Raw genomic sequence first — 25943 nt, forward strand, 5'->3', positions numbered from 1 at the left:
AAGAAACAGCATTTTTAACCTTAAAAAATCCCTACAATAATATTTTTTGTTTTTATTTTTCACTTTGGTAGATGCCAAAAAGCATACAATAGATCTGATCCTTCATTCTAATACCTACAGAATTCACCTAAATGTTTTATAGCTGAAAATATATAATAACGCAACCCTCTGCATGTCTGCTCAGAAGTACACCCTAATGAGTTCAATGGAAATTACACTCAAGTAAGCATATTTAAGATTGCAGCAGTAGGTTCCAAAATGCAATGGATCTCTGTGTGTTTGTGTGTTTTTGTGTGTTTCAGAAACACACACACACAGACGTAACTGATAAATCCCAACTTAGGTTTCAGCACTGTTTATTTAAATCAAATTTTACGGCATGAAGTAGGCAATAATATATAATTGCTTATACTGTTGTTTACGTTGTAGTAGAAGTAGCATTATCCTATCAAAACTTTCCTAATGCCCTGTTTTATATTTGATAGCATAGAACTTTTCTACGTACTGAGACTTTAAACAGACAAACAGATATTCGGGAAGGTAAATTTGCTGCTGCTTTATATATTAATGTGTATCGCCAATCAGAGCAGGCAAGAATTTTCTCATGCAGCAAGTAATAAGAAAGCTAGCCTGCTCAGATTAGAAATAAGAGAACAATCCTAACCCCCTGTGGTTGATGGCTGGAGGAGGCTAGGATGTTGCAGGTTTCCCTCTGCTGGCAGAGAGGAGTATCACCTCTGGTGGTGGTGGTGATGGGTGATTCTTCCATGGTGAATTTATGTAGGCAGAAAGTACCACCAGCAATTCCCTCACCGACGGTCGCAGGTGAAAAGCCCTGAAAAAGGGCATAATGTGGACAGGTCAGAACCAGCTGGATCCAAAGCTGCTCTGTTCCCCCAAGAGGGGCCCCAATTTGGGTCCCTCACCTATGCCAACCTGAAGCTACTATCATAGGAAAATTCCCTCCTATTATGACCAATGGCAGGGGACTTTTTTTTTTAATTGCTCCACCAGGGAGAGAAAGGAAAAACACCTATCAACTTCTGCCCTGGCTGTTGCAAGCCAGCAGGGCTGTGGATTAGGTGGTAAATCCGCCTCGTCACGCCCCTCCTCCCCAACCACTAAAAGGTGCAGTTAAAAAAGCAACAACCCCGACCTACGTAACAATCCTATACATAGAGACAGCCCCAATTAATTCAGGGGTGCTTATGTCTGGCCAGACATGCACGGAATTACACTGTTGGCAATAGCTCGTATACTCAATGCTGCCTATGGAACTTCACACTGTGGTCAGCTTCCATGCTCAGTGACCCTGTTTTAGCAAGTTTCATGACTTGGTGGAATCTGCACGTGATCCAAGTGTCACAGCAGCCTATGTGATTACTGCATAAAGTGAGGAGCTACTTCAAATGTTATTATAACAAACAGAAGCAGGCAACTAAAAATCTTGTTGTGCGGCCTATTTGGGTGGATAGGGAAAATTAGCCCTTATAAATAATACATTAATCTATAATAGCCACTCAACACAGACATAATAAACAGTGAAGGAAAAACTGGGAAGAAATCTATTTAGACTGGAAATCAGATGATAAGTTTCTAATGTTCGGGGAAGTTTTTTTTTTTTTAAAAAAAAAAAGACTACCTCAATAAGCAGCAGAGGGGAAAAGAATATAATTAGCTTTAAGGCAGAGCCTGACAGATTTATGAGTCAGTATTTCAATGAGCTCCTCAGCTAATGCGTCAGCAATCACCTACAGAGGTTAAGAAATCCCTTTCTTTGTTGAAGTTTTTTCCCCCTAGCTCTCTCTCAAATGATCAAATGGTGAATTTCATGGCGTACAACCTCGTACAACCGTGTAGCCTTAAAAAGTCTCTCTCTCTCTCTCTCTCTCTCTCCAAGTTGGCCTAAAGGCTTAAACACTTCATATCTAAGGCAGTTTTCACGAATCACTTAAAATTAGCAGTGCCAAATCCTGCCCCCTATTTTAGCGAACCTTTTCTTTCCCTGTGAAAGAGGCATTGCTTTTTCTGCCTCTTTCACAGAGAAGAGGAGAATTTAGGAGAATTTTCTCCTTGGGGAGGGGGGACAGCATTTCCACATACTTTTTAAAAGTGTGGCTGGTTGTTTAGGGGTCTTCTTTCTATTTTTTAATTTAAAAACACACACATATCCCCAGTACTTGGGAGAAGCCCAGCAGGTCTTCTTGAATGCCTATTGGAGACCGTGTGACCTCTCCCTCTCCAAGAGGCATTTGGGAAGAATTCCTGGGCTCCTGCAAGTGCCATTTTTTTTTTTAAAAGCCCAATGAGAACTGAGTACGCTCAGTAGCCATGAATTGTAGAGTGACAGCTAGAAAAGATTGTTTGAAAATTTATTTTTCATTATAACATTTCAACAAAAGAAAAGAAAGGAAATGGGGGAGGGGAGAAATAAATAAATGTGGCTACATAGATTCGAATATATCAATTTCAAGGCATATATATGATATGTATGTATGTATATGTGTGGGTGTAGGTGTGTGTAGGTTTCTAAATGCTATACATAGGGCCTTCCTAGACGGGGCTTTAGCCCGGTGCGAGCCCTGGGCTCACCCTTGTGCATCCAGATGACGCACAGGGTATCCTGGGCTCAGGCAGGGGTGAACCCTCCCTGGGCCCGGGGTAACCGGCACCACTTGAGGCCTGGTTTTTCCTGTGGTCTCCCGAGACCACAGGAGTGTAGTCAGGTCTGCCGCTTTCCCCATCTACCGGATTTACTCCCAAGTAGCCAGGAAAAGTGGCAGACTAGTTTTCCTCTGCTCCACACTGATGTTGGATCCGTTCTGGACCTTCTGGGCCCAGCAGGGAGTGGCAGCAGTGAGGCCACAAGTGCCCATCGCTCCCAGACCCAGTAAGCCCTTCCCTCTCTGCCTAGGCATGCTGGGAGCTGTAGGCTTTGCTGCACTGGATGCAAGGGCTGTGCAGGACTTGGCAGTTACTCTGTAAAATGGCTGCTGAAGCCTCGGACTTCTGAAGCTGAGTCATGCACTTCCATAGGTATCCATTCGCAGGTAGCATCCATACTGGGAAAGAAAAATGAAATACAGAGGAGGGGGGAAGCAGAAGGTTCTGCTTGGAGGGAATAAAACCCTAAACAGGAGCACTACTTTTACGAGGGAAGATACACTGCAGTGAACTATTGCAGGTTCCACTCCTGTTATCGAATGCAGAAAATATGGTACTCTAAATAAATGATCAAAATGCCTTGGTGCCAGAATGCTGAGGAATTTATCCGGTGGTGTGATCGTAGCAAGGCATTGTGGGTAGCAGAACAGACAATCTACCATTCCCAGAGACAAAAGTTACCTATTTCTTTGATTGTAAGACGCACACTAATTTCAGTACCACCAAAAGAAAAAAGCTTTGATTCTAAGAATAATAATCGCACCCGCGATTCTAAGACGCACCCCGTTTTTAGAGATGTTTATATGGGAAAAAAGTGTGTCTTAGAATCGAAGAAATAGGGTATTAATATATGTTATAGGCAAGAAAAAGACCTGTAAGCCTTCCTACTTTTGGAAATAGATACGTTAAATAATATAAATTATATAACAAATCTTATCCATGTTTATACAGAAAAACATCCTACAACTTCCAGCTGTTTGAGGAATGTTGGGAGTTTTAGATAGGTTTTTCTATATAAACATGATAGGATTGTGCTCTAATAAGCTTTTTCTCGTGAAATACCCAATGTGTTTAATATTTTCATTGTCCCTGAACATCCCACTCGACTTTGCCCAAGCTCTGGCATTCATTTTGTGCACGTTTTGTGTGTGTGTGTGTGTGTGTCTTAGAATACCATATTTGGGAAGAGGTTCAATTTAATCATTTATTTCAGAAGAAGGGCAATGAGAAGGTATCTTATTTCATGCATCTTCAGGAAAGTCAGTGATAAAACCAGGTGCAAACTGCAGTATGTTGCCATTTCTGGTTAATTGCGAAACATTTTAAGTTTGCACTCCTGAAAAAGAGTCCTTTCAAAGAAAGTGAAATGACTATGTTAGTATGCTTTAACTCTGCCTCTGGCATTGTGTTCCTAGGTGATAAATAGAATGACTGTCTAGTTTAAAGGTGTAGCTAACAATGACCTATGAACACTATGAAACAATAGCCTATTTATAGGTTACTGCTGGCAATCAATACCACCTTTTGTTTAACTTAATCAAAGTTGTCTTTAATTGATTAGCTTGGGCTGAAAAGCTGCCAAAATACCAGACTGTTGTGCCAGGAGACAGGAAACAAATTTATTATTGTTTAGTTTCTGTGCACTGCAGTATAATTCCACTGTATATGCTTTGTTAAGAAAAAAATGCAGCAAAGTACATAATTACTGCATGTTTTCCTACTGACTATTTGGATATCAATTATAAAAGAGACAGACAAACCAGATAAATGTTTCAAGGCCATAGACTGTGCTATCAGTTTTTAGCATCTTTCTAAACCCTTTTAAAGACTGAGCTATGCAGAATTGTTCACCGAGGCCAAAAGGAAAACAAACAAACAGGTGAACCAGAATAAGACAGCTGCTAGAATGTAAAATGTACTCCACTTTTTTCTTTAAGAGTAGAACATTTTCCAGGGATGACCTACCCGTTTATATCCCCACTTGCTGGGAGATTCTAATCGGTCCCAAAATGATTGCCCTGAAATCTTGAAAAAGGTGTTAAGGGACAATCCTGTATGCATTCAAATAGTAGCTGAAACAAATATTTGCTGAAGTTTCACATTTTAATTTAACTGTTGAATGTGAAACTGAGCCCAGTTGGGTTGACAGTTTTGATTTTATCAAGTGTCAAACATGAAATCTCATAAGTGTTGCATATTCTCAAATACTAAGTATAAAAGTGAAATACTGAAATGGAGTATCTGCACAGGGAGCATACAACTCCCTTGTTAAAACAGCTCCACTGGCTTCCAGTCTGTTTTCGGGCACAATTCACCGTGCCTGGATCCAGCTCCAGCTGAGAGCCCCCTCCCTCCTGCTACCAACTGTCTCTGGAGAGGCCACCAGTGAGGGAGGAAGCAGCAGCCAGGCACCTCTCCACCGTGCCTGGGTCCAGCTCCAGCTGAGAGCCCCCTCCCTCCTGCTGTCAACTGTAACTGCAGAGGCCACCAGTGAGGGAGGAAGCAGCAGCCAGGCACCTCTCCACCGTGCCTGGGTCCTGCTCCAGCTGAGAGCCCCCTCCCTCCTGCTGTCATCTGTAACTGCTGAACTTTACAACTAAGATTGTAGTGCCTGAATTTGCTTTCCTTTTCCCCCTCCTCCTCCTCCCTCCCAGTCCCCTTTCCTTTTGTGTCATGTCTTTTAGATTGTAAGCCTATGGGCAGGGACTGTCAAGAAATACTTTTGTAAGCCGCCGTGAGAGCCTTTTTTGGCTGAATGGCGGCATAAAAATCCTTAAATAAATAAATAAATAAATAAATTCAAAGTGCTGGTTATGACCTATAAAACCCTATATGGCTCGGGTCCAGGTTATCTGAAAGACCGTATTCTCCCTTATGAGCCTGCCCGTGCTTTGAGATCTTCTGGAGAAGCCCTTCTTTCAGTCCCACCATCTTCACAGGGACGCTTGGCGGGAACATAGGAGAGGGCCTTCTCGGTGCTTTGGAACTCTTTTCCCAGGGAAGCTAGACTGGCTCCCTCCTTGATGGGCTTTCGGAAGCAAGTGAAAACTTGTTTGTTCTGGAAGGCCTTTGGAGAATAATCTGGTCCTCTATCTTTGTTAAGGACTTGTAAAATTGTCATGTATTTTAAACTTTTATGTTTTAATATTGTAATTATTTTTTTTAAAATTGTACATTTCTTTTCCTAGGTTTAAAGTGTATATGTTTTAAATTTTGTAAGGCCACCTAATAATCACACACACATATATATATATATATATATATATATATATGAAAACAACTGTTTTGCATTTTTGAGGTCAGTCAGAATCAGTCCTGGGTTTACTAAAGTGACATAATCTCAGCAACAGCAAATTAGATGCTAGTTCATATGTAACTGTGGCGGCACCCACCCTCTGGAGGACCCTTCCTTGGGTGGCTCAGGGGCAGAAAACATAATATTTTTAATGTAGCTGGTTTTATATTGTATTTTTAACTTTTTAATGTTTTAAATTTATACCTGTTGTATTTTATGGTTCTTAATTGTGCACTTCTCAGAGAGCAACAGCTGATGAGCAGTATAAAAATGTAATAAATAAGTATTTTTTAAAAAAACTCATCAAAATATTCTGGATTTTATTGTGAGTAAAATGGGTACAAGATAAAAGAAGTAGCTAGCTAGCTCTTTGTCGAAAAAAGGCGGGGAAATCACTCTCAGACAGGGAGAGACAATAAATTTTATCTAGGAAAGGAGTAAAGTGTGCCAGGAGAGCATTTATACCGTACTTTATTTTTGCTGTGGTATAGTGAATTGTCTCAACTATCCTTTTGGTTACTGATATTCCCAGTGTATCCTTAAAATAATAAATCAACGAGCTTGGATTTGTGGTTTCTGCTAGCCTGAAAAATACCTGTTTGGATTCATACTTACCAATTTGAAGGAAAGGAATATTGTTATTAGTCCAGTAAGATGCCCAGAAACTGGAGAAAATTTAGAAAAGGACCTGTGAGAGTCTCAGGATTTCTGAGGACTCAATAATCCTAAGGTAAGGAATGGCGGTTAAATGGCCAGAGACTGTTAGCTAGAAGTTCCCTATTAGCTTTCGGGCAGAGGTAGGGTTGAAGTGTAAATCTTTATTTACAGCACAGCAGCCTGTCAGTGGCCAGACTTCTACAGGGAGGATGTCCAAAGTCAAAAGAGATGGGGACAGAGCCAAAAGCTTTTAATGTGCATAGATTTTTTCCCCTCCCTTGTCCTTTAATTTTGCTTTTAAATGTGGAATTTCCCTTTGCATTACATTCCACTCTCCATTCCTTTCCTTTTTCCAATTACAAACTTGAGTACAGAATAATGTTTTGTTCAATGTACTATCACTTCCCCTTTGCCAAGCTTATAGTTCATTAGGTATTAGTCCTTTTTATGAAAACACATCCCATTAGCATTAGCTTGTCCTGTCTTTGTTCTTTATCATATATATATATATATATATATATATATATATATATATATATATATTGCTGTGAGTCATCTTGAAATGTTCTAATTCCTGGGAGACTACTGTGCAACGTTATCAAGATAGCAAGATGGACATAGAGAAGATTAACATGCTAAGCAAAGCAAGGGTTTATTCTTCACCTCAATAAAATGTCCTTGATTGACACAGAAAAAAGTATACAATAATCCATCGTAGCAACATCCCAAAATATTTCTTTACAATAAACTACTAACCTTAGCTCATTGTTGACTGGCATCCTAAACTTATTTCCTCACTTTAGTGCCTGTATAAATTAGAGTCTTTCAGCACTCCACACAACTTATTGAACTGTCTTAAGGGCTAGGTTCTCAACACATGAGATACGATATTGGTCTTCATTATTTCATCTATATAATTCATTATTTCATCTGTTCGAGGGCACAGATTTCATTTGAGAAATGAGTCTTTATATTTAAGACACTATTTTGAGGCTGTTGGGGCTTTTGGGGGGAAGAGATGTTTGTAGTTGAACTCAGCTGTTCACCTTCTGCCTCTGCATATGTGAGGTGTGGAATGTAGTATGAGCTGCTTTTACGAATAGTTGCATTTGGGTTAACTTTCGATTCTTCTTGTAATTATTGGTATCTTGTGAAGGGACTATTCACATTTTTGTTTTGGTGGATCGTCATTGTGGATGGATGATTAACCTTGGGATTTAACTGATGTGGAACTGATGGCTTGGTGACTAGAATTGGTGGGATTTATTTTTTGGTTGAAAAATTATAGGTGTGGCCTCTACTTACTGGGTTGTTTGGCCTTTCAACTATGGTGATCACATTTCATGTCAAAGAACCTGTGAATTAAAAAAAAAAAGATTCATAGCTGCACGAAATCAACAGTGTATTCATGCAGATGATTGCTACCATATGGTGCTGGGGTGGGTCCTCCTGCCCATGAAGGGACGTCAGCTGTGCCACTACATGGAAGTTGGGGCCCTCATTTTCAGGACTCTGAAAACAGAGCACAGGAACATAGGATTTGGTTGTTACTTGGTTCCTTTTTAATAAAATATGAATGCTATCGTGTTCATGTTTCCCAATGCTAGCAGAGTGTGATGGCAACTGTGCAAATGTATAGACTCCCCACATAGGCTGTGATTAGTGTGCATATGCCACAAATAAGAGATGCCATAAGGCTATTCTTATAGCAGACAGATAGGCTGTTTGTGAACATAGTTTTCAAGTTTGTTAAGCATATTTGTTCAGTATGAAAATTCTCCTTTCCAATATGCTGCAAGGCGCTAGGTATCAGAAGAACAGCAAGCTTCTTGTAAAATCATATCACTGCCAGTTTATTAAAAAAACAAAAATAAAGGTATGGCAGAGAGGTAAGCTTTCAAATATAAAACAAGTATGTTGTAGAAGAACTGCACACAAACAAATGCTCATTTACTCAGACGATTATACTCATTAGACTTGTTTAATAATAGATTAAAAGGATTGCAAATCCGTTTAGAAAACAATTCAGCTTACACTTCCAGTCAAGTGGCTGAGGATTTATTGGAGCAATTCTTACGCCGGCTAGAAGCCGCTCCTAGCAAAGTTTGGTTTTAACCTTTAAAGTCTTTAACAGCTTAGCCCAACATGCCTAAGATACAGACTTCTCCTTCTTTTCCCAGGATTATCAGAAAAACCAGAGTGTGAACAGAGTGCTGGACTAGATGGACCCTTGGTCTGATGCAGCATGGCGTTTCTTATGTTCTTATGTTAGGTGCGCTGAAACCTACAGATTTCAATGAGGTTAGGCACACTTAACACATTAAACCTGCCTTGGCTCATCTTATCTGCAGAGGAAGGCTGCTTGCAACTGCTTGTGGTTCAAGGTGTTGAACATGAACTTTAAAGCACTAAATGTATCTGCAGCGGTGTTTCCTCTCATGTGAACCTCCATGTTCTTTAAGATCTATTGGTGAGAAAAACCTCCTTCATTTTTGACAAGCCACCCTAACACACTCAGTTATTTCAGAATCAAAAGATGAATGACTCTTGATAAATGGGCAGCTGTCCTATCAGCGTTCTGATTTATGTATAGCTAGGAGGAATAACATATATGTTGCATTACTTCTAGGATGAATAAATTTATGACACAGAGAGACCATGTAAGCTGTTTCTATCTAACCTCCTAGATCATAATCATCTAGATGAGATACGAGGTCATTCTCTGATTTGGTCTGATATCTTCAAAGCGCCTGCTAATGTCAAAAGAGAAGACAAAGATGCAGGGATTTGATGGTTTGTTTATGCATGTAGCGTCAAGCTCACTGATACTTATCAAAGTGCTGGGCCCCTAAAACCACTGTCACGCAGTATAATACATTTATTCATTACATTTATATCCCATCTTTTCTCCAAGAATCTGAAGGCAGGGAACACGGTTCTCTCCCTTCTCCTACTATCTTCACATCAACCCTATGAGGTACGTTAGGCTAAGAGATGGTGACTGGACCAAGATCCCCATGACTGAGAAGCAATCTGAACCTCGGTCTGCTCAGATCCAAAATTCTTGTTAATTGCTTACCTTTATCATGGTTTTTAATATTGGACGGGGGCTATATCCCAGCACAGAATTAAGCACACTGAAATCCAGGGTCACTATCCAGTGAACATTACTTGTCTTTAGGTTCCACTGAAATCAATGAGACATTCCCACTGATTTCACTGGGACTAAAGAATGCGTAACTAAATTTCCATGGAGTGGATCCAATACATTTATTTAATTCTTTGGTGGACTGTGGCCAATTACTTCCTTCTGGAATGGGAATGAAGCAAACAAGGCTCATGATATTATAACCCATATATGTTAAGCACAGCGAAATTTCAAACATAATGAAATGTATCACAAATGGCAATTCGTTGGGCTAGTTTCTTGATGTGCAAATTCAGTGAAATTCAGAAAATAAGATAGGAATTGGTTAAGCTCACTTCAGAATTTTATAGAGCCCACATGGTCCAACAGTGAGCACTCATCACCTAACTGCCGTGTTGCTGCTGCTCCAGGCTTATTGGGTTCACACCTCACAAAATCATTTGGCATCCCCTGTGTTGAGTTACTCTGATATGTGAAAAATAAACTTTCTCTTCTTCTTCTTCTTCTTCTTCTTCTAATTTGTGGTGTATGTTTAATAAATGCATTGCTTATTATCTTTTTGAATATTTTCCTATAGCATAATGGCAGCCACAACACTTTAGAAGAAAACGAGATTCAATAACACACACAAAAGGACAGCAAATGATAGTTTTAGAGTGATTGACTTTAAAATGCAAACGAAAGGCATCTCAGAGAGATTACTTCAGCTAATCATTTTAGGCTTGTCTTTGAAGAATGTACCTTCATTTAAAATTGAAAATAAATGCTATTTTTTCTGTTCAGTATTCATGTCAGCGTATTTAGCATATCAGTTACCACAGATAGGATAAAATAAATGAAACCTTTGGAATTTGCTATTTATTAATTTTTGGTGTTTGCTATCAATGTATCTATCTATCTATCTATCTATCCATCCATCTATTAAAAATATACATAATGAACGATGGAGTATTTTGCAAATATGAGTGCAGTTTTACCATCGGTTGTGTGCAAGTATGAAGTAATTAAATGACACTTCTGAAAGTTTACCTAGGTACGGGTTTATAGTCAAATGGTCTAAGATAAGAAAATACAGTTTTATTTCCTTAGTTCTATTTCTTGAAAAAAAACACCCCTTGAGATACTTGCAAGTAATTTACTAATTATTGTGAAGTAATATTTTTGTATTGATGATGCCTGGTGAAGCCAGATTTCTTACCTTTATTAAAAAAAAGCATTCTTTTTCATACAGATGTGGCTGCAGACACTGTAAAAATGCATTCATCTTAGCCACACAGAATACAATTCTGCATTGTCTCAAATTAAGTATTCCTCTTTAATTGCATTATATAAACAGAAATGAACTGCTAATTTAAAGGAAATCCATCAGTGCAAAATGAATTCTCTCTTATAAAAAAAAGCCAGATGAACTTGACCTTGTATGAACTTGTTTTGATGTGGCCCAGATGGTAGGCTGCATGCTTGAATAGCGGGCTAAAGCAGAGGAAAAACTAATATAGTAAGATCTAGATTTATAGCCTTTTGCAAATTCCTACCTTGTATTGTCCTTTCAGCATCTGTTCTGCCCCCACTGCGGTCAGCTTCTATCTCTGGGGTCAGAGAGTCTAAAAGCACAGAAAGGTAAGGCGAACACATATTTCATTTGAGTCTTAAAGCCCCCTTTTTACAACCTGTTACTCCAGTCCTGAATTACAATACAATCAACCTTTGCCCTGTTTTTAATGCTGAACAATGATTGGTGCCAGCACAATAATTTTTCGACGAGCAAGATTAATGAGAAATAGATGTTTAAGTAGAGAGAGTAAAAACAGAGAGCTGGTATCTCAACACTAATAACTTAATACAATTGTCGGGTTTAGATCCTCCCTTACGTTAATATAGAAACCAAACTTGCAATTCAAAAGAAAAATCACTTTCCTGGAGAGAAACAATGCTGATTTTTCTTCACTGTGGTTAAAGGAGCCAGCCAATAACCATCTTTCCAAAAGGACCCCTCCTTTTTTTTCACTTGAACCATGCATTAATCATACAAATGCAAAAGTCTGACTTCTTACCATTTAGGACCCTGAGATTATCTGTGGAAGCTGCCTGTTTCAGTGTCTGTTCTGCTTGTTCTCGCCTCTTTGTCTCAAATTCAAGTGCTTCCTGTAATTTCCTCTTGGCTTTCTTTTCTTTCTTTAACCTTTTCTGAATTATTGCTGCAGTGGGAGAGAAAAAAAACTATTCAAGTTCAACTCCAAGAACCTGGCTCTAACACTTTATTTATTTTAGATTCTTAAAAAAGTTGCAGTGGCAATATTTAATATAAAATACTACATATATGTGTGTGCCATGTATTTACATGTAACCTAGTTTAATTTATATGGCCCAGTGTTAGAATGTCCTACAATAATGATTGTACTAGCACAGTACCACAATTCATGACAAGCACAATATCGCAATTGAAGACATTTAGCTCTACTACTACAAGCAGTTAGGTCAATCCAACTCTTTAGGATTGGGATCCATAGATTGAAAGCAGTTTTCATAAACAAGGAAGACAGATTTTGTTAAAACTCATGCACATTATGCACAACAGTTTATGAATTTCAAATCTCTACATACTAGCATTTTATGTGACCATTTTCCCTGTATACAAACAAGCACCACTTTTATTATTACTTATTATTTATTTACAATATTTATATACCACTCACCATTGAAAATTTCGGAGAGGTGTACAGATAAAATAAAATAAAAACAGAATAAAACACTTTAAAAAAGATTTTAAAAGAAGCAAAGTGTACAGTAAACTGTGAACCGTGGCTGGTCATTAAGGAAAGGCTTCCTGCAATAATGACGTTTTCAGGAGGCACTGAAAGGAATACAAAGTTGGCGCCTACCTGACGTCCAGGGGCAGGGAATTCCATAGGAGGGGGGCTACCACTCTGAAGGCTCTTCCCCTGGCAAATGCTGCCATTTGTTTCCTAAATATACTAGCTCTTCATAGGTTAATATAATGCTCCTTGTTGCTTCCTTGCACAAGCCTCATGTGGCGCAGAGCGGTAAAGCAGCAGTTTCTGCAGCTGAAACTCTCCCCATGGCCTGAGTTTGATCCCAGCGGAAGCTGGTTTCAGGCAACCGGCTTGGGTTGACTCAGCCTTCCATCCTCCCAAGGTTGGTAAAATGAGTACCCAGTTAGCTGGGGGAAAGGTAATAATGGCCGGGGAAGGCAACAGCAAACCACCCCGCTATAAGGCCTGCCAAGAAAATGTCAGCGAAAGCTGGCGTCCCTCCAAGAGTCAGTAATGACTCAGTGCTTGTACGAGAGGTTCCTTTCCTTTCTTTTCCTTTCCTGTTGCTTCCTATTTTTCCCTCTCCCACAAAGTGGAGTTTGCGTTGTAACTACTTTATCCATGAACAATTCTTAATTCAGATGAGACAGCTTCACTCCTGGAAGCATTACAGTTAACAATGATTGTCCATCTTGGATCAACATAAACTAGGGGGCAAACAAGCCTGTGCAATCTTTCAGAAATTTCTCTTGGGCTGTTACATGTTTGCATCTTTCCAAGGTACCTATGAATTTTCCACTTCATCGTTCTCTTTGGGCACACTCTCAATTGCTGTCTTTCTTGCCCTCATTCCAGAAGGTAGAAGAAGAGTGTACATCATACTGAAATCTACTGCAGGACAATGCTCATGGTCAAATCAAACATCAGATAGATGTATGATTGTATATAAATGGGCATGGAATTTATATAATAAGGGTTTTTCTTGCAGATGTATTGATTCAAAGGTCCTCATAGCTGAAAACCCTTTAAAGAACATGTATATGAAGCAAGAATGCAATCGCTACTATGACAGCAAGAGTAGAGTTCTCTTATCCCATAAGAACTGATCTCTTGTTATATTTCACTTGTGAGGTAGAAGCATCTTGAGCAGCTTTATGGCTTAATGTTTTATTATAACCACACTGTAAACAACCTTAATGAATACAAAGGAAGTACAGGTTGCTTTCTGAATTATGTGTTTGTTGCAGCTTATCTTTTGTAGCAATGACTGTGGATTTCAGAGCTACGATAAGTAATGTTTGGCTGTGCACCTGCCCACTTAAGAAAGATGATGTTAGTTTTACTACAATCATAGCAGCCTCTACAGTCAAAGCAGTCACTAATTAGAGGATAGAAATGGAAATCAAAGGAAACGAGACAAGTAAACATGTCATGTAGCATAACTTGTAAGCATATATATATATATGACTCCATATAAGGTTCCTGTGCTATTCAAAGCATGCAAAGTTTTACTACTGGTTCATTAGCTCTCTTGTTCACTTATAATCCTGACACATCAATCCTAATCACTTTTAGGAAACAAATTTCATTGATCTATATTATGATGCTAGGGTATCAAAAGACTAATCCTTCTTTTAAAATTGGGCATTCTTGATTTGTTTTAATTCATTATGGTAATATTCATAATACTTTGCATGATACCATTATAATGCTGATATATGTAAAAACAAACACCCCACCTTATTTAATATAGAGTTAAAGTCATCCATTAAGAAGTACTGCTACACAACCTACATTCACTTTTAAATTCAACTAAGAACATCATCTTGACTATACTTAGCCATCAACTTAGTCGAAACAGCAATGGCATGTAGAAAACCTGCCCATATCTGAAAAACTCTCTTCTTCTTGAGACATCATTTTTTTAGATGTGGTGTGAAACTTCTTGCTTGGCGTATGTAACCCAATTGAAACAGCTATACAGAGGAACATCTGGGGCCTCCTGACAGCCTGTGTTTCCCTAACTGTGCTCTTCCTTTCTCCCCCCCTGAACACCTGTGGTAACACACAAATGAAAGACAGGAAAAGGGCCTGATTTGGTTAGCATGAGTGTAGGAAGGCCTCCAAGACTCTCTGAGTGCCTGATGATACCAAAAGGGGTCTAGCTGACTCATAATTAACTCCGGAAAAATGATTAATTTACAAATGTCCAGTGAACATCTGGGTAATTAATCCAATTTCCTAGATCCATTACAAATCTTCTCAGAGAGGTCAGTCTGCCCATCGTTAGCTTTATGTATATTACATAGCCCCGGTTGTGGTGTCATGATTCCACACTAACTTTATCTCTCCACCGACCAGGTATTACTACCAAATGTCAGATCCTAAAACACAATAATAAAATGTGGGTATTAATTACTTGGATGGCTCTTTTTAGAAATGGCCAGGGTTTATCAAAATTGTGGCTTGGATCATTTATTTTATTTTATTTTATTTTAATTAATTAATTAATTAATTAATTACATTTATATACAGCCCCCATAGCTAGAGCTCTCTGGGCGGTTTACAGAAATTCTAAAATTGAGATAGAAACGAGTATACAAAATTTAAAATTCTAAAACGCAGAACATACATACATAAAGCATTAAAAACCATTAAAAATAAACATGTAGGTGATTAAGATGTGCTGCCATATGCCTGGATCATCATCATCATCATCATCATCATCATCATATTATTATTATTATTATTATTATTATTTCTTGCCTTATGCAGCATACATAATCTTCCCCCTCTCCATTTTATCCTCATAACAACCCTGTGAGGTAGGTTGGGCTGAGAATTTGTGACTGGCCCAAAGTCACCGAGTGGGTTTTCTTGGCTGAGTGGGGACTAGAATCCAAATCTCCTGGCTCCCACTTCACCACACTGTAATATTCATCTTCATAATACGCTGTTTGAAATGTTCTGAATTCTTTTTGATCTTTCTATTATATCATAACAAGATTGTGGGGAGTACAAGGAAGATAACAAGATTCAAAACCTATAAAGAAATTCACTCTGCACAGCAGCACAGAAGTGATATAATTTTCTACATAACTCCCTTTTGAAAAATAAAAAGCGTCTTCATAAGAAACCACATGTTGTATCATAACTAATTCTTCTTGAGCCAAGAAACCATAGCTGCAATCCTATGTCCACTTACCAGGGATCTTACTTCTGAGTAAATGTGCATAGGATTGCACTGTAAGGAAGTGCATCTTAATGTTTTCAAATACCTTTCGAAAAGTGAGCTAATGCACTTGACATGCTCTGAACATGCCAGCAACAGGAACGCATTCAGAAAAACACACAGCAAGCTTATATTCACCATTTAAAAATGCATGCATCCTTAAAGTTGTTGTGATATTGAGAGACTAAAGACTGGCTCAGGCATGGCCCCAGCTTGTAGGAGGTGCATGTGGTAGGGTATGGTAGCATGCCTTGGGTTTGTTGGCTTTCCTTCACAATGAATAGAACATGAACAAGAGCTTATGTGAATATGTAGGATCCATTCATACAAGCACTTGTACAACATGGAATGGCAGTCTTATTTGTATGTTTCACCACTGAGCTATTACACATGACCACGTCCAGAGTCTAAAATTATGTAGCTGCACCACTGATTATTACCTCTGTTCTTTTGCTCCACCGCCAACTGTTTTTCAAGAGTTTCCCTCAGTTCTCGTTCTCTGAACAGTTCCATTTTCAGCTCTGTCTTTTCCAGTTGGACTTGCTTCTCTTGAGCACGAGCATTGTCTATGGCAACCTTTAGCAGGCCCTGTTTGAAGATAAAAATTAATGGAGTAAACTTTTGAAATATGGAACAATTGAATCCATGTATGTTAGCTAAGTAAAATCCGATACTTACCTGTTACCAGGATACAGACATGAGCATGCATATAACAGTCCATAATCAACTGTGTTTTTGATTATTTTTTTGGAAATAGAACTGACAAAAAGATATTAGGCAAAATTGTTTTTACTTAGTTCCCGTTGAATTTAATAGGACTTTTCACACAGATTTCAATGGAACTTAGGGCTCATCTACACCAAGCAGGATATTCCACTATGAAAGCGGTATATAAAAGGCAGAAGCCACACTACTGCTTTATAGTGGTACTGAAGTGCACTGACAACTGTTGGGGCCCATTGACACATACTATATACCAATTTCATACTGCTTTCATGGTGTTATATCCTGCTTGGTGTAGATGTATCATGGGCCCCAACAGTTGTCAGTGCACTTCAATACTGCTATAAAGCAGTAGTGTGGCTCCTGCCTTTTATATACCACTTTCATAGTGGAATATCCTGCTTGGTGTAGATGAGCCCCAAATGTGACTGACTATACATTAAACCCAAAGAAACTTCATTTTTGGTAGTAGGTGCTCTAGATAGAGAAAGTAAGAGATATATCATTAGCAAGTAGATCTGAGCACTACTCTCCAATTTATACAGGGAACTCTATATACCCAAGAGTCTTGTAGCACCCTGAGGTAAAAGTTATATAAAGAAAGAGCAGATGATGAATTTTATCCCGTACATACAAAGACAATGGGCCTGTTCAGATGACACGCTAAGCCATAGTTAGCCTGCTAATCCTTTTGCGGCAAATGGTTAGTGTGTGTTTAAACCATGGTTATATAGACACCATGGTTAGGAAAGGTTCACACGACACGCTAAGTCATTATTCATATGACACGCTAAGCAATAACGTTAAGCTCAAAATGCTTAACCACCAAAGTTTAGGATATAGTCTGAACAGGGTGAATTTTAGTTATGCAAAGGTCACCAAATGAGCATAAACCAGGCATACATTATCTCACATCCAGAAAGCTCATTATTGTTACACTGCATTATTATTTTGTGGAGGGTTTAAAAAACAAGCCACGGATCCCCACCCTCCTTCATGTGTTCAATATGTAGAATTCTATTCTACTTTCTTTTAGATACACACCACCTTTGGTTTACAAGAGCCAATTTGTATTTATAGCTTCTTTTCAGCACACCACAGGTAAGTGAGACTCTGTCTACTTCTAGCACAGTGCAGAAATGGAAATTTAAATGCCACAAACATTGAACTTGGTATACTAGTTCTTCAGATAAACTCTGAGATCATAATTTCAAACAATGTGGTTTTATAATAAAGAAAAAGAAGAGTCCCTTGTGGCAAAATATCAGGAAAATGTTAAAGCTCACAAGCAGACCTCCTTTACATTTTGATGATCCCTTCTTGTTGAACAATAAAAACTAGCTGCTATGGCAACTGCCATCTTTACTCAATCAGCAACATTCATGTACATGTTTCTTCTTCATCAGGAACAAACAATTAGTAACAAATGAAAGAGATCATTACATCAAGTGCCCTTTTAGATCACCCCAATTAAAACTTTAGTTTAGCTGTATTTTAATTCTAACATACCAAATTCTAATTTTCTGCTCTGATTGCTCTTGTTGACTTATCTTTGAAAGATGTACTCGCAGCGCAAAGCCTAGAGATTTATTTAGCAAGATGCCAATGTTGGCACCACTTAACGTGTTGATTGGTTGTATTATCAGTAGCAATGGAAAATAAATTACTATTAAACTATTATTGTCCTTGGCTGACAAAACACAATATTTTGCTGTTCTTTAAATATGAAACAATCATGGATAAACATGGAGAATAATGCTAAACTGCAACACTGATGGGTGTAATTTTATGTTAAGCACCTTTGCAAAGTGTGAAGCTGATAAGAGCATGCTACATTTTCATTGGGTTTCGGCACCATATCTTCTCCTCTATCCTATTCCCCTAACATATTTTCGAAACACTTCCTTCTAATGTTGCTAATGGTAATGCACTGTCTACTGCTGCTCATTATGTCTGAAAAAATATTAGCATTTTTGGCTCTGAAAACCACGAGGGACTACTTATAACCTATGGAAAATGAACTTTCATTTTTAGAAGTTATATCAAGCACATCAGCAGGGCGGCCAACATAGACAAAATTTTACACTTGGAGCCAAATTGATGCCAATAGAGAAGTATTTCTGCTGCCAATGAAAACCCTAATGCGATGTACTTGGAAAGAATAGGTATTAGCCCACATTTCACGTAGAAGCATGTGAGGAAGGGCAAGTAATGCAACACCCAAGATCCTTCTATGCCTTTGAGCCATGTGAATTCCCTGTAGGGCCATCTACAAAAGTTTTCACAAAACACTGGCATATTGAGTTTGTCACTGCTATGAATAATCCTCTTCTATTATATTAAATCAATACACTGCCAAAATGCAGTGCAAACCAGGACTATAACATTGTATGCAGTTAGGCTGCTTAACTTTTATTGACTTCAAATAGCATTTAAGCGGCATAATTTTGTACAGAATTACTGCCCAGGCCAGTAACAGAGGGAAATGTTTTTTTCTACTGAGGCCATCACTTACAATGGAAATTGTCCAATGATAGTTTAAACAAAGACAGTCAGATTTCTTTTAAGGTAATAAGGCTCTATCATAATAAACTAATCACTCTCCTTTAGGCCACTTTTAATCAATATTATGATCCCAATCTGGAGAAAGATACTGCATATAAAACTTACTGAAACCACTAGGAGATATTAACTGTGACTAACTCACATCCCATTGACTTCAACAAGCTTTTTTTCTATAGAGGATTCTCTGGATTTAAGAGGCAAACAGTGACAATTTCCCCATAGTTATTTTCATTATTATTACTATATGATTCAGTTGTTATTAACTTCCATACAGTCATGGGGCATCGTGCGAGTTGCGGGCCTACTTTCTGTCTAAACAATCATAGGATTACGATGTAACTTTCCTATCATGCATGTATGGTGAGAGTGTTTTAAAAGGTTGGATTGTTTGTTATTGCCAGCAATAGCAAGTTCTGGTCCATGAACATGAAAGATACAAATAGTACAACTGTTAGTATCTTACCGGAATACTAATGTCAAGGGTTAATAGTATAACCTTAACAAACATTATACCATTTGTAAACTATAGATTTGTTTAACAAAAATATCATTTTACTTTAGTCTTGTATTTCTTTTTTCCACAGGAAGAAATGTATTATGTGATGATATGGTTACAAGAAGGATTGGGGAAGTTGCAATTAAGCACTTTCGTTACAGAAATAGCAATTGCTTGGGAGGATGAGGAGGGCTTTCTCTGCTGTGGCACCCCGGCTGTGGAACGAGCTCCCCAGAGAGGTTCAGCTGGCGCCTACACTGTATTCCTTCCATCATCAGCTGAAGACCTTTTGATTTTCTCAGTATTTTAACTCCTATTAACTTAAATTTAAACTTTGCTGTTTTAATTCCATATTTTAACCTATATCAATTTTTGCTGTGTGGTTTTATCCTGGTTGTGCTTTTTATATTGCATTTTGTATTTGTGTTTTTAGATTGTTGGTTGTTTTTATGCTCTTCATGTCTTTAATTTTTGTGAACCGCCCAGAGAGGTTCGGCTATTGGGTGGTATAAAAATGTAATAAATAAATAAATAAATGTAGTAAATTAATGTACCACTGAAACCAAAATGCCCGAAGCTGGAAAGAGCAATTGTCCTAGCTATATCTACTACCCTTCCATCAGGGGAAAGAGACCAGGAAACCCAGCAGAAATAGCAATGGAATGTCATTTACAGGGTGGGACGCCTATTTATTGGCAGCTGAGCAACCGTGACATAACACACTCCAGCTCTGTAAGGGATTCCCAATATTCATCGATATCTACAGCTAAGGAAGTTAAACAGGTCCTTTTGCAAGTCACAATAGCCCTATTCAGAGATGATTTATTCCACGCTATTAACATTGCATGGTGAGAGGGGACTGGGGAGCACATGGTGGCCCCACCTCTGCATTCCTGCCAACCCCACCCTCTCCACATGCTGGAAACTATTTCCATAAGGGTGTGTTAGTCTGTTGTAGGAAACACACACATGGGTCATATTAGGGTTAGCCTGCCAAACATATGTAGGCAATCTCCATGTGTAGGAACCCTGATTGTACAAGAAACGGACTCATGAAATGGACCTACATGTGTCTGGCAAGCTTCCTTTGGCAGATTTGTGCATAATGCCTGTATGGACAGGGCAGGCTGGAGATGCAATCGCAGGGTCAGCACAAACAGTAGAGCCCCACTCTCTTGCCAAATGATGTTAATTGTATGGAATAAATAAAACCTGAATAGGGCTTATCGCTAAACCTAATTTGCTTTGTTGCTGTTAGTTATTTATTTTCTCCTTTCCCCCCTTTTAATGTGAATTTAACAAAACTGAACAAAAAATAATTTGTGAAAAAGAAAAACAAACAAACTACATACATAGGAATGCCATCATTTGTTTTCAACAGATATGCTAATCTACTTCACTGAAATGTTGTGCAGATAAATGGAGTAATTCCCATAAACACAACTCTAAACACTAAAAAGGATAATACATTGCCATAAAATTACATCATTCTTTAATCAAAATGACTTTTACAATTAATGCTGCTCATTGGTAGGCCCACCTTTTTAAATATTAAATATTTTAAATCTCTTAATATTTAAAAAGTTGGGCCTACCAATGACAATCTTATGTTGATTTTTTTTTAAAAAAAATACAGCTCATGTATGTGTGAATTCAACAGTACATAGTATTGGATGAAACTTATTATCTGGATCCAATGCAATCCAGATTCAGGCCTGGCTTTGGGATGGAAACAGCCTTGTTTATCCTAGTACATGGCTTAAGCTGAGGAATGGGCAAGGGGAATACAGTCCTGTTGGATCTGGACCTCCAAATGGCTTTTGATACCATTGAATGGTACCTTTCTAAAAGGTTTGTCTGGACTGGGCAGAGGAAGCATGGTGTTTCCTGTCTGTCCTCGATGAAAGTGGGGCTGGGGGAATTCTGCTCCATCCCATGGACATTGGCCCGTGGGGGACAACAAGGTTTCATCTTGTCCCCTATGCTTTTGAACATCTACAGCTGGCAACTGTTACCCAGAGGACCTTTTCTTCTGCCGCCCCCAGACTGTGGAATGGCCTGCCGGAGGAGATTCGTCAGCTTAATGCTCTCTCTGAGTTTAAGACAACTGTAAAGACTAGTCTCTTCCAACAGGCCTACCCAGATGAATTTTAAGATGCTGTGAATGTTATTTTAATATTGTATTGGTTTTATATGTTCTTTTAACTAATTTTATGTATTATATTTAGTGTTGTTCCCCACCTCAATCCAGAGGGAGAGGCAGGAAATAAATAAATAAATAAATAAATAAATAAATAAAATGAAACCACTGCAGGAAGTCATTTGGAAGTTTGGGTCGAACTGCCATCAAAATGCAGATGAAACTCAGCGCTACTTCTTTCCATCTATTGACCCTAGGGAAGCTGTTGAATGCCTGAACTGGTGTCTGGAGGTGGTTTGAATGGATCAAGGCGAAAAAATTGGAGAAATCTAGATAAAATGGATAAACTGTGGGTAGGGAAATCTGGACAGAGGAATACATTCGATCTTAGATGGGGTTTGCATTCCTTTGGAAGCACCAAATGCACAGTTTGGGGATGATCCTGGACTCAGCTGAGCTCTGAGGTTATACACAAAGGACCTTCTCACTGGACCTCCACCAAGGGCGGTTAGACTTCTGAGCACAAGGGAGATGGCCTCTTCAGTGGTGGTGGCCCTGCCCCTGTGGAATCAGCTTCCATCAGGAGTTCATAGGCCCATTCATTGCTAGGCTTCAGGAAGGCTCTGGAGACCCACATTTTTCACTGGCATTTTTATAACCAGTGGGCTGGAGGCTTCATGAGTGTTAACTATTTTATTGGTATTACCTGTTTTTATAGTATTCTTATGGAGTTTTATTGATTTTTTATTATTATTTGAAAAATTGGAGGACTGATTTGAGTCCTTTAGTTTCTTTTCATTTCCTTTGCCAGATTTGTATTTATAGCCAGACATTCCAATATGCTGTGTGGGCATGTGTGAACTAGACATGTACTCATATATATTTTGGGCCCGTCAATCCTACCAAGAGTGCTGGCTCCTACTGTTGTTGAGGTGCTTTGTCCCTCCCACTACTTCGCCCTCCCTCCTGCCTGGACACAGGGAACTCTAGAGCTGGCAGTTCTTTAGAGAGCATGTCACATTTGCTAAACGCAATATCTCTGTTAAACTGCAAGTCATAGTTCAACTGCACAAGCAGCATACTCTCTCTCTTTCTCTGTTCTAGAGAAGGGATTGTACCAGCAACTCACTATGCAAAATGTTGCCGGTTTTATTTCTAGCCTGCATTTGCTGATTAAAATCATTTGCTGCTGTGTGTTTAATTGTATGTTCATGTATGTTATAAGTCACCTTGTGAAGGCAATGCACCTGAGAGCAGGTTAAAAATTAATAATAGTTAAGAACTGGCAGCAGCAAATCTCACAGGATCTTGACAAAAGGTATACAGAAACAAGGAAATAAATTTCCATAAGTATTCTCGAGCATGATCTACAATTTAGTCTCAGTTTTTTCCCCATATGATTTTTGGCCTGCACTGGGTCCCTCTGGATCTCTCATAAAGTGTACCCTTCCCCACCCCCACATGTAGCATCTACTTCCCCACCCCCACACTAGAGGCATTCAAGAGGCAGCTGGACAACCATCTGTCAGGGATGCTTTAAGGCGGATTCCTGCATTGAGCAGGGGGTTGGACTCGATGGCCTTATAGGCCCCTTCCAACTCTACTATCCTATGATTCTATGATTCTTTGCATGTCCTTCTTCCAACCTGTTCAGGGTTGCTTTGCGTTAAAAAAAAGTGGAGATCATAGCACTTCATGTAACATACAGTTTTGAGCCTAAAAGTAAATAAAACATATTGTAGATTTAATTACATCTGATTGCATCCACATGTACCTGCTTGTCAATGGAGGCCCTTCTTCATATGTTTGGCAGGCTAACCCTGTGTAGGAATCTAAGGTATATCAGGTAGCTCTTGGGTAAAAGGTCTTCTCAGTGCTGGCTCCTAACTTGAATCTCTCCCCAAGAAGGTTTGGGAAACCTAAAGCAACTGAACCAGGCAATAACCTCCCTGCCCCAGGATTTTTGATCCAATCTGCTTTGTCTATGCTGACCACTCTTATATTATATTTTGAAAATTGTTTTATCTCTGCTGATTGCTTTCATGCTCCTCTTTTACATTGTGTTTTAGTGCATTTGTCGTAATTGTCTTTATTTTATTATTTTATTTTGCCTGCCTGTAGAACATCCTCACTTCTCTGGAAGGCTCAACCGTTGAAATGAGTCAGGGGAGAGGGCCTTTTGGCTGTGGCTGCTCACTTGGGAACGTCCTTCCCAAAGTGACTCACCTGGGTACGCTAATACATTTTAGGCAGCAGATCATTTTATTCCCTTGTTTTTCCAGTAGGATTTTAATCTCTGCTGTATTCTGCCCCACTTTTTTTTTACCATGATTGTTTTTAGCATTACTTTTAACTGTTTTATTATGTTTTCATTAATTATTGTAAATTGCCCTAGAAATCTTGAATAGAATGGTGGAATAGAAATGCTTTAAAGAAAGAAACATAATTTTGATCCTTTGTGAGCCACCATGGAACTTACTGAAAGGCAGAGTATTATTTCGTAAAACAAATAAATGACTAATTTTGTATTTACCTATGTCAAAGTTATGAAAAAACATATTCTTGATTTAAAGTGGTCTAGAAAATGCTTTACAGAACATATTTCTACTTGTGGATTGCCTGTTTGCAATCTTAGTAACAAGTATTTTGAACTCTGTTCATAGTGATCAGTAATTCAAAATCACTTGGTATTCTGATTGTTTCATTGCCAGACTCACACATGGCTATTTTGTATACCCTCAGTCATAAATGCACAGGTAGATAGATCTACATGACTACTTGTAACTTTCCCCTTCTCATTAGCATTCTGGTGAAGATAATGTCATTCTCATAAATGTTTGCAGAAGGCAGATAAAAAGATGGTGCATACCATCAGAGTTGAGTTGCAGCTTTTGTTTGATCTAATGCTTGCAAATTATTTTGCAATATTCATATCTTGTTGCAGTACAGGAATCTCCGAAGTGCAAATGCAATCGTTGCTTTGTTTTTATACATGTCTTCATTTTGCAGACATATTCTAAATTGTAGAATTGGTAGTACCCATTTTGTTCATAAAACAAATATATCTCTATTTTAAAGTCTATCTTTAAACTATCAACAGCTGAAATGTATCTTTTTATTCCTCAGATTCTTTTATCCCTTAGGATCATGTAAATCATCTTACTCATTTTTTGTTATAGCATCCTAATTCTGAGGATGTATAAAACTGTTAAAAATAAGAGTTGAGAACTGTTTTTATTTGACTAATTATATTCCTTTAACAATGAATCAATTCACAAAATATATTTGTGAATAAATACCAAAAAGGATAGCATTTTGATCTATCAAATGAAGTGTAAAAAATGTACAACGTAATAAAAATAGTTTATATTGCTCAGTGTTAAAATAAAATATTGTTTCCATTATTTTATTTTCATTTCCTATTACAACAAACTAGAACTGAGACCCAGTCCTTGCTGAGGTGGTAAATCTGTGACAAGATTATACCTGTTATTTGGATTGAAATGGTGGCTGCTGTCAGAGCAACTGTCAGAGTACCAATAGATCATCATGTAGTATTGCTATGGGTGAGCTACAAACCAGTGATCCCTATGGCTCCTCTCGTGGTGGAGGCAAGGAGCTTCAACTACCCCCACAAATCCCCCCTTAAAAATGGCTGAAATGTCCCAGTTTACCACCACTAAATGGGGAACACATCAGCTGATCCCTATATATAGTTCAGACTGCAGGTAAGGCTTGTTCCCAATCCACCATGCAATGATTTGGATGATTGTCTAACTATGCAATGCTTACATGTCTACTCAGAAGTAAGCCCCCTTGAATTGGGGCTGCTTTCTGATGTATAGGATAGCAGCCTAAACATATCTAGAGGCTTGGCACCCCTCCTCAAAATCAATTAACACCTATTAGTTGTACTTAAATTTCTTTTAATTAGTCCTTGCAACAAAATTAAATGGCAAATAGGACAAGCAACAAAGTCCACAAGAAATCCTGAGAAGGTCTCAGCGAAACAGGCAGAATTCTACCATAACTTGCACAGCTCTAAAGTGACAGCTCTGAGAAACAGAGCTATTACTGGTGCAGAATCACTGCTGACCCTATTGTACTAGAATGTGATTCTGAATTCCAGCTGAATTGAATTCTGTTCCAGCGGCATAATGGTATTGCACCAACAAAAAGTCCAGTAACATTTAGCACTAGGGCTGTTTCTACACCTGCCTTTTCCCCTGGGATTGTCCTGGGATCATTC

The 25943-nt window shown here is 38.5% G+C and overlaps 1 protein-coding gene across 2 annotated transcripts in view; it reads right to left on the bottom strand.

Moving 5' to 3' along the window:
* Window positions 1-25943, bottom strand: part of DACH1 (dachshund family transcription factor 1) — a 408166-nt gene that overhangs the window by 22195 nt on the left and 360028 nt on the right. For both annotated transcript variants that reach the window (XM_063125997.1, XM_063125996.1), the window contains exons 8-10: window positions 16211-16358; window positions 11819-11962; window positions 11300-11368 (exon numbers count right to left, since the gene is read on the bottom strand). In XM_063125997.1, the coding sequence (XP_062982067.1) occupies window positions 11300-11368; window positions 11819-11962; window positions 16211-16358 (361 nt within the window). The remainder of the gene's footprint in view (window positions 1-11299; window positions 11369-11818; window positions 11963-16210; window positions 16359-25943) is intronic.

This window comes from Elgaria multicarinata, chromosome 5 (assembly GCF_023053635.1).
Source record: "Elgaria multicarinata webbii isolate HBS135686 ecotype San Diego chromosome 5, rElgMul1.1.pri, whole genome shotgun sequence".
In the NCBI taxonomy this organism is placed as follows: Eukaryota; Metazoa; Chordata; class Lepidosauria; order Squamata; family Anguidae; genus Elgaria; species Elgaria multicarinata.